General features: G+C 27.4%; 1 protein-coding gene across 1 annotated transcript in view; it reads left to right on the top strand.

Annotated features, from left to right (window-relative positions):
• The window catches only part of LOC107446656 (probable tRNA (uracil-O(2)-)-methyltransferase), a 29,281-nt gene extending 19,608 nt beyond the window's left edge, over nt 1-9,673 (top strand). The window contains exons 13-14 of the mRNA XM_043043955.2: nt 6,150-6,266; nt 7,169-9,673. Coding sequence (XP_042899889.2) covers nt 6,150-6,266; nt 7,169-7,365 — 314 coding nt within the window. The 3' untranslated portion in view covers nt 7,366-9,673. The remainder of the gene's footprint in view (nt 1-6,149; nt 6,267-7,168) is intronic.
• Nucleotides 9,674-10,493: the final 820 nt, after the last annotated feature.

Here is a 10,493-nt window from a genome sequence, read left to right as displayed (position 1 = left end):
ATAGATTGATTAGATACCCTCCTATCTGAACATGTCTTGTTGCATGAATAAAGAACCAATTTTCTGGATCAAAATCTATTTCAAAAAATTTTTCACGATGAGTAGGTTTTTGTTTTGTCATTTTCCTGGCTTCTGGAAATCATTAATAACATAAACTACATAGATTTATCTGAGTTATTTTAAGAAATCCTGTTGTTTTCTGCAGAATGTAAACGTCTTAGGCCAAAATATTAAAGTAAAGTTACATGCTATAAAATGGCGAATTTGTCATTATCCTGGCTGTCATTTTCCTGGCTTATGAATTCCAGGACATTGAAGTGTTAACAGAGTTTTTTTTAACTGCTAATACTGTAAAAAGGAAAAGCAAATATTAACCTAATACCAAGTTTATGTATAATTGTAATATGGTTGGATGTAATCAAAGTTATTTATTTATCTAATGATTGATTATTATACACAATTTTATTCTGTACATATCAGCAACAAAAAAATTTTATTCTTTCTACAGTGGATAAAAAGAATAAATCTAAGCAATTTATGGTCCATCTAACATAAGGGCTTAAGTTGAGTTACTTACAATTAACTTAAAATGACTGTTTTTTAAACTTCTAAGCTAATATGTCATTTTCCTTGCATTCAAGATTTGGTGAATTTCTATTTTATTTTTTTTTCTCGAGCAACTGTCAATAAACTACACTGCTGTCTGTAAGATATTAATAAATGTAACTAAGGAAGTATACAAAAAAAATTTAGATTATTTTGAAGACTTTAAATTTGAAGAAAATTTTTGGTCCGAATTGTCATGTTTAAAAAGAATCACCCATATATCTATGTAAATATGTATGCTTATTTCTAAACAAATTATGTGTTCATATATTATTTTATGTTTACTGCATATTCTGTTTAAAGATAGAATTATCTAAAGAATAAAATATCACTTAACCTAGTAAAAGATTAATACAAAAATTATTTCTTTGTTAAAATTTATTACACCTATTAGTAATTTATTACAGTTATTAGTAAATCTTAAGTAAAATACTGGGAGGCTATCAAAATATGAAAGAGAAGAAAAGTAAACTTAGCTATAACATGCATATTTAAAATGTTTATGATTTTGAGCTCAAATATAAAGAAAAAATACATTTAAATTTGCTTACCACTTCATTTTTTTTTAATTGTATAAAATGAATATTTAATTTGAAAATAGGAGAAAGATCAGGAATTCATGAATAAAACCATACATTTAAACATTCTCAAGTTATTTATAAAAATTAGCATTTATAATTTTCTAAGTGCACAAAGTAATGACAATCAATAAATGTGCACCTATCTACACAATATTTTCCTACTAACACTACATATGCTACTTTTGCTTCTTTTTTTTTCATGATATTCAAATCAATTATTAAGAAAGCTTAGAAGTTGTTTACTATTTTATCAATATGTTTTTTAAATTTTATGTAATTAATCTTGATTTACAAATAAAATTCTTAGATTTACTTTATAAATTATAATTAACTTATTATACTATTAAGTATGTAAAAATAATGTCTGTATTAAATATATCTATTGATAAATAACTTCACTATACAACGTTCATTCTTAACACTTGATTGCTCAAGGAAGTGATTTTGACATCTTTTTAATTGCAAAAAATGTACAAGTAATAATGCATAAATTTATTTTTTTTCCAAGTGAAGTAAATTTTTTATTTTTAATATTTACTAATAACATGTTATATATCTGTGAATAATATAAAAAATATTAAAATTAATTGAACAAATTTATTTACACATTAATTTTTCTTTCATAATGCAGTCGTTTTGACTGCTTTTGGACAATATAGGTATAGACTAAGTTTCAGTCTTTCTAGTGTTAACACTATTTGGTCACTAAAATTAGTATGCTATTTGTATTTATGAATACAATGTGTGATTTGTAGTCTAATACAATAACAAGAAAGTTTCTTCCACTTTTGTTGGAAAACCTATTTCTTCCAGAAAAATTTTTCCATTGTGGAAGAAACTTGCGTTTTTTGCTAAAATGTTACTTTCGACCCCTTGTAACCAAACCTATACTATATACAAGTAAATTTCGATTTAAATGCTTAACACATTTAATATTTTTGTAGCTACATATATATGTATATATATACAGCTTACGCTTTTTAGTATGACCCCTTTCATTGTAACAACTTATGATGTATAAGGTATTGTTTACTATTCCATAGACACAATGTTAATGTTCATTAGACTGTCCACACTAAACCTGTCATTCCAATAATGCCGACCAAAATTTAGTCCTTTGATTTTAAGAAAAGTTTCAAAGAAATTATTTAAACTATAATTTCTTTTGATATTGCTACAGAATCTAAACTTCTTGTAATCCCTTTGAATATAGGAAAAATGACCTCCTAAATTTTTATTTGAAATCCTAGATGGTCGTAATTTATAGTCGTTCATTACTTGTGTAACTTTCTTTTCAAAGAATACAATAAATTTATCGATCATACTTTTTTGTATAAAAGTTGTATTCTTTTTTTTTGTGAAATGCCAGTCTTCTTGTGTGGATTATTTTCTAGTTAACAGATGTGGTTTTCACAGTTATCTTGATGTATGTTATTTATCGAAAATGGCAGGTCTGAACCAGCATATTATTAATAATGCATTTTTCCTATGAAGTAAAATATTTTAAATGGCACTTTTTACGCACATATTAATGTAGAAAAAAAGGTTGTATTATTACCAACCTTTTTGTTAATTTCCCAATTCTTATTAAAGCAATATTTTCTTATAATTGGTCAAGTACTTTTAGAACTATCACAAAGGTCGCCATAGGGATCCTCGACTGTATATGTGCAGTGGAAGCCCGATTTTACATTGTCCGCTTCGTATGTTATCCCACTTCCTACATCATTTTCTGCTAGTACGTGAATATTACCTATACCGATTATGTCAAATTATCCCGAATTTTACATTACACTTTTTAAGAAAATCAAACTTTATGCATATTTTAACATCAAAATCATTTTTCCCTGAAAAGTTCACACAAACTTTTCCTTTTGTTTTTTTTTCTTTTTTAAAAAAGGAGAGATTTGCTTAAAGCTGTTCTGACATTCTTTCTATTCTATCTTATTGTCCTTTTGAGTATGAGAGGAGATTTTACCCTTCAGTCAGTGGTGGGATGGGCAATGCCCAAGAAAGGAAATATGAGAGCTGTTGTAAAATTTGCAGGTTGAATTTTTTCCAACAAATTTCAACCCTTGAATCTTGGAATAATTCAGTCATTTAAAGAATGCTACACAAAGCAACTGGTTAGATAATGTTTTTTTTTTCGATTCCAGAAATAAACAAAATGCTTCAAAATTAAAAATAGATGTTCTGGAATTTGATTTCTGCAGTGTTGGACAGTGTCAACTGGAATGCTTCATAAATGAGTTAAATAAAGCAGGCTTCTCGGTATTCTACGGGAACAGTGGCCCTTCGGAATAAAATTGCATGGCTGAAGATCTTCCAAAATCGATGGCTCAAATATCAACACACATCTCATTACTTTACAATTTCTTTAATATCTGATTTAATTCCTGCTCCCGACGATAGTGATGATGTTGAGTAAAAAATGATTGAGGATATACCCACAACTGATCAGGAATTTCAAAGCATCAAAATTTGAAACAATATTTGCGAATGTAAACCAAAAAGCAAATTTTCAAATTATTTAAGTATTGAGAGGGATATTGTTGAAATTGTATCTAAAAACAAATAAAGTTTACACAATTTTTAAAAAATATGCTTATATTTTTTACCCCGATTTTACATGTTATTGCTTCGTGCAATTTTTAATGCTAGTCCTACAGAAAATGCAAAATTGGGATTCGACTGTATATACTCTGTAAGTCTTTATATTTTCATAGCTCATCAGAAAAATTTTGTACTTTATTATGAACATTATAAAATGGAAATATATTTAAACCAAATAAGAATTAATAATTAGTATGACTCCTTATCCTTCATATATATGTGAAATATAGTGCATTTTTTCGTATAATAGACCCCCTAGGTAAACGAAGCTTAAAACAATCTAATAAACAGTCTAAATCTAAGAAGCAAAAAATAGATAAACATTATTTTTCGGGCAATAATGTTTTAGTATTAGAATGATATCTAATCAATCAAAAACAAAATATTAGAAAAAAAATAATTATTGCTTAAAATATAGAAAACTAAAAAGAATTGGACAGTTATGAAAATATTAATTGCTCTCTCAGCCATTTTGAACTAGAACGATTCAAGCAAGAAGCGGGAATTCCTATCATTCATTAAGGTGGGTGAGTGGAGGAGAAAAACTCATTTCTTCTTATTTGTATAGAGAAAATATGTATTAAGAGGAGTTCATTCAAGTTGACAGCAGGGAAGTGACAAATTCTTATTTTCTCTCCGATCATTGGCTATCAATCAAGCGTAAAGGAGCGGTATGCTGATCGGGTTTTCTTAAATTTTTTCTTGTGTTAATGGAATAAAGGGACTTTCGTTTGTCAAATTGAAATTCATATTTCAGTAGAAGGGAGTCTTGAAATCTTTTTCATGTCAATGCTGAAGAAAGAATGTTACCCTATTTTTCCTCCGCCTCCTAAATATTAAATAATCAGGGGAAGAACGAATGCTTCTCAAGGACGTGTATTCCTTTAGACCTATTCAAATTTTCCATTTCGACTCCCCCTCCACATTTACCCGCCACGTTTACCCTTTTCCACAGTATTTCTTTCCCTAACACTCTAATAAAAAGGTCTCAGGAAATGCCTCTTTTACTAGCTAGCTGCATAGGAAGTAAGGGGAGAGGAGACTCAGTTGCGCTCTTTTGAAAACAAATCTCCCTCTTTTCCTGCATTCCAGAGGAGGAGCGTCACTAACGGTCTCTCGACGGTCTTGGTAGATCTTCTCTTCCCCTTTCTGGTGATTTATGAGTTCAATGCATAAATCATTAGAAACTAGAAAAGGAGAAAACGTGTCCAAAAACCTCCTTTTTTTTCTTTATAAGAGAGGGGAAGATGAAGAGATGTTTGTTTATTTTAATTGTTAAAAAGTGTCTGGGAAATCGACCCTTCCAGATATGGGACGTTATACTGTATGGAATTGTATAAGAAATTTGCAGTTAAATCCTGTTTTCGAGAATCCCCTGATGAAGGAGTGAATAAAAACAAAGTTCGAATTGTGAGAGATGCGAGAAGGTGTAAAATTTTTCTAAGCTACATTTTTCAACGTCAGATTCTCCCGGCCCCCTGCTGGTCTTCATAAATTCAGAATATCTTACAAATAATATTAACTTTTACTCATTGGCGCAGTATGTCCTCGCTTGGACCTTGTACCGCTAAACCCTACACTCACTCAATCAACTTTTGCTCATAATTTCAGTTCCCACTCAATTTTGCAATGTTTGTTTGAATTTTAAATTTGTTTGTAGCGTAAGCTTGATTATTACATCAGGATATTATTATCTTTAATACTTAACTATTCATTCTTTTCATATTATTAATAAGTATGACTAATTTATTATTGTTTATGTTTAATTTTGTGCAGGTAATTGTTACTTCTAATAGATAAAATTTTGCTCTCCAGATACTGCTAATTATAAATCACATATTTGCTATCAAGTGCTTTAAAAATTCTAGTTTGCATTAAAGTAATTTACAAGTCACTCATTGTGATTCACATTAAGGTGATTTATAAATCAAAAATTACATATCAGTAATTGAAAACAATTGTTTTGAATGTATGGAATCGTTTCATGTGCAAGACAAACAATTTAAACAAAGTATGCATGCATGAACGATGGAAGTGAAAATATGTATGAATCATATACATTTAGTTTGTTAAGTTTCAAATATATATATACTTTTAGACATAATAAGGCTATGTTTTACCAGATTTCTAGATCTATATGGCAAATGGATCTAAAACCAACAAATGTGGTACTTTCAGAATAACAGAACTTTAAAAACAAAATTAAACATTGATGACAATTGTCTCTATAACCATAGAAAACTAAACAAAATCATTTTTTATGTGTCATAGATACTGATATATCACTAAACCTTATTATTTTTTTTCTGATCTTGGAAGTCCTTAAAAATAATTGCTTTTTCGTTTTAGGTGCAGTAAAACTAGAGGATTTAGTGAAATTGTTAAAACCAGATATGTTGAGTTCTTTAAAAAATCAAAATGGAGGTTTTCAAACTCTACTTAGAAATCATCGCAATGTTTTTGAAAGTATGTTTTTATGTGCATATTGTTGATTCTTTATTCAGAATTTCTTATCAAGTAACTTGCTGCAGAACTTCTTATGTTGCAAGTAACTTGTAATAATTTAAGTATGTTAGTTTACTATTTTTAACCATATTATACAATTTTTAGCTTAACTATACTCTTATTATAAGATACTATTTTTAAAAGTAACACATCTTTTTTTTTTCATGATTTATATATATTGCAGATATTTCTTTTTTTTTTTTTTTTTTTTTTTTTTTTTTTTTTTTTTTTTTTTTTTTTTTTTTNTTTTTTTTTTTTTTTTTTTTTTTGGCATGCTAAACTTAATTTTCCTTATTTTTATTATTTTGCATCTATGTACAAAATTTTCCATAAAGACAGCCCTTTATGTATTTTTAGAATCCTTATCAAAAAGGAAAATAAAAAAGCATCCATATTGGAGGTCACAAATTAATATTTAAGCATGAAAAAACACTTTCGAAATCTGACATCATATTACAGGAAGATGAAAGTATTAAAAATGAGACATGTTAAAAAAAATAAGAATGAAAAACGAATATAAGAAACACATTAAAGTTTCAACATTCAATTAAACCTGTTATGATGTTTATTACATTAGCATTCCTATACTGTAAATTGTCAGATTTCGATATTATTTGTTTTTTACTTTCTTAATTGTCAATTTGTGACTAGCAGTGTGTATATTTTTTTCATTCTTCATTGGGACTCTAAAAATATGTATGGTAGGGCTTTTTGTAAAAATTTTCCCTTAGTATCTGTCGGAATGAAAGGGTTAAGAAAAAATAGGTGATTTTTTTCTTACTGATTTAATGTAAAAAAATTATTCATATTATATATTTATTTGCTGTCACTTTATTTTTAATTAATTGTTTTGCTTTTTCTAGTTAAAAACTGTTGTGTTCAACTTAGAGTACCTGAAAAATATCAAACTCTCAAGTTTTCACAGCAAAAGCCTGACTTCAAACAAAAGAAAAATAAGGATGTTTTCAAATCCAAAAATTGCTTTTTCCATTTTTACCATCCTCAAGGGTGTCCTTTATCATCAAAAGATTGTTCTTTTTCTCATGAAAAGATTGATTAAACAAAAAAAATCTATTTACTATTGATTTTTTTTTTTTTTTTAAGTAATGAGAACCTTTGCTCAAACCTATAAATTTCCCTCTTTTCAGCTACAGTTATTTAAATACAGTTATAACTGTTATTTAACTTCAGCCTATTAACATTATATACTTAAAAAGTGCCTTATTATTGCCATCAGAATTGTACTAGAGCTTTCAAAAACTAAAACGCTTATGTGTGTAAATGATAATACACAATAGTTCTAATATATTTTGTTTATAATCCAATCATTCGATATATAATTATTTTGATATATTGTGCCAAGTGATGATAATTCACTATAATATAGCCATTATATATATTTTATATAATAAATCATTCACTATATTTCTCTAATATGTTTTGTTTTTAATCTTTACTATATATTTATTTTAAAATGTGATGTGATTATTGACTATAATGCAGAGAGTCCAACTAATTCAGATATTCCATAGTTTCTATTCAATTTCACCTTTTACTGCCGACTACAGAAATTATAACCTATTTTACAAAAAAGTTTTATTTTAAACGTTTTCACTGATTTTTTTTAACAATTTATGACAGAAATGATGCAACGTTCTAGCATTTTAAAAATGAAAAATACTTAAAAACGTTTATGATGTTTTCATATTTGCTCTTTACTGGTGAACTAAAATAAATATGATAAATAAAAATGCACTTTCAAAGAAACTTCTGTCGTATGATAATCAGTATAATCGCTAACTTATGAAATTAAAATAAGTTGTGCAAGCACATTCCTTCCTTCTTCCATCATTTTTCTTTCCATGTAGTTTCTTTCTTTTTTCACTAAGGCTTTGAAAGTAGAATGGAACACAGTTTACACCAAATAAAGACTGAACACTTGTCCTCTTTTACAATTGCCAATTGTGAATATTCTTTTTTTCAGGGGAGAGAAACTCAAAATGTGTTATGTTTACTTTCTTTTCTTTATTTTTATAACTGGACTGGATTGATGTTTTCAATATTTTCTATGCATCTTTTTGAAAATTGCTTTTTTTTTTTCTTTAAAAATTAAAAGAGATTATTTAAGTCATTTGAAATATGATTAAAGATTATCAAGAAATATTAAAATTATTACTTTTTCTTTCATTCTTTTTTTTTTTTTTTTTTTTTTTTTTTTTTTTTTTTTTTTTTTTTTTTGCTTTGACATTGAATTTATTGAAATTCTAAATATTTTTTAATCTGCATCTTAATATTACCATCCCCCTTTATAATTGTTTTAGAGCATGATTTTTTTTTCCTTAATGGCTAACTTAATGTATGAACTAAAAATTTTCTGTTCCATTTAATAAAATGTTGTTCATGTATAAAATATATTTGTAGTTTGTTCTCTCTTTCATTTTAATATTTTTGTAATTGTAAATATGTAAGTTTTTTAAATGAAATTTTTCTCTCTATGATTTATGTCTTTAAAATGTTTAAATGAATTTCTCAAACTAAATTTTCTGTTCAATATTTAATAGTGTTTTTTTAATGTAAATGCTAACTTATTGTAACAAAAATAATTTAAAGGTTGAAATTGGAATTTGTAAAAATTATACAGAAGTTTTTTACCAGTTTAAAAAATTATTTATCTGTATATTATGTTATAATTAATGCATTATATAATACATCAGAGTTCGATAGACCATTTACAGCAAAAAAATAATTCCCAGCAAACTGTAAGAATCTGATATTACCCCTATGTAATTTTAGCATAATGAAATCCTAACTCAGTTCAAATATTTTCATATATTTTCATAATATTTTCAAATATTTTCATATTTTTACAAATTTTCAGAAATCATGGCAATCTCAATAAAAAATCAAATCTTTGAATCAAAAGTTACTTTAGCTAACTTTAATCGGACTCTGATCACTTGTTTAGACTACCTATTTGCTCATGAGTTTCTTTTTCCTGTCAATTTCAATCAATTCAAATTAAATTTTCTTTTAGAAGAGAATGAAGAATTGTTTGTACATAGTTCTTACAATGAATTTTTCACCCTATGACATGATTTACTGGGTGCCACTCTGTTTCTTGAAAGCTTTCTGACTTTTTCATGGTCTTAAGTAACTCTTGTTATTTACTACATTATAAATATTTAATTTATGCATTTATCTGACATATATTTATAATTTATTGTTATTTCAACAATAGCATTTTACCAACATAGTAATATATCTTTCTATAAATTATGTATTTTTGTATTTCAATTTCTAAGAAAGATTTTTAACTTCAAAACTGTAATACTTTTATTCAAAATGATATAAAGAATGTTCTTGAATTCTCTGAAGTAGCATTATTTAATTTACAGCAAATCTCCTCTGAAAGATAATATTGTTAGAATATTTCAATGTGCAGGATAAGATTAAAAAAAAAAAAAGATTTCATAACATTTCATTTGGATTCATGCAACAGTTAGGTTAATTTTTAAGAACAAGTGGTGTACAAGACTCAATCTTAATGATTTGAGGGGGTGACCTCAAATATGTTAATCAAGTAGTGCAAACAATATTTTAAGTCTAAAAACCATTTCGCAACATCATGAAATACACCGACATTGGGTGCCATTATATGTGGATATTTATGGCAACGAAATAGCAGGAAAACTCACCAAAGACGGTTGCTGTCAACAGACTTCTAATACCACCAAACTATCATTTATGGAACTTTATTTCATCAAAAAATCTGCTGTTATAAAAGACTAGCTACTACCCCACTGACAACTGGTACATGGCGATTGAACCAGGATTCTCTTTCCCTTTTGGGTGACAGATCTACCCAAACTTGCCTATTGCGCCTCAGCGTTCACCTGAAATGTCTAAAATTTTCTGGTGGAGTGTAGTGAAAACCTGTCCCTTCATCAGGTCACTCCCAAACATATCTTGGACTCAGCTAAGAAAAAAATCTACTCGTCTTCTCTGTTTATTATCCACATGCTTTCAACAGTTTATTTGACCTGGTCTGATGATAAGAAGATATTTTAAGTTACAAAATCAGATGCATAAACATACCTTTTCTGAATAAACACACCTTTTTTAACAGATTCAGATTCCTGACCCCTAAAATATTGGGGTAGCCACAATATGGGAAATGTAGTCCCAATA

The sequence above is a fragment of the Parasteatoda tepidariorum genome, chromosome X1 (genome assembly GCF_043381705.1).
Source record: "Parasteatoda tepidariorum isolate YZ-2023 chromosome X1, CAS_Ptep_4.0, whole genome shotgun sequence".
Lineage (NCBI taxonomy): Eukaryota > Metazoa > Arthropoda > Arachnida > Araneae > Theridiidae > Parasteatoda > Parasteatoda tepidariorum.
Note: the sequence above shows the minus strand (reverse complement) of the source record. Positions and strands in the feature narration are given on the sequence as shown.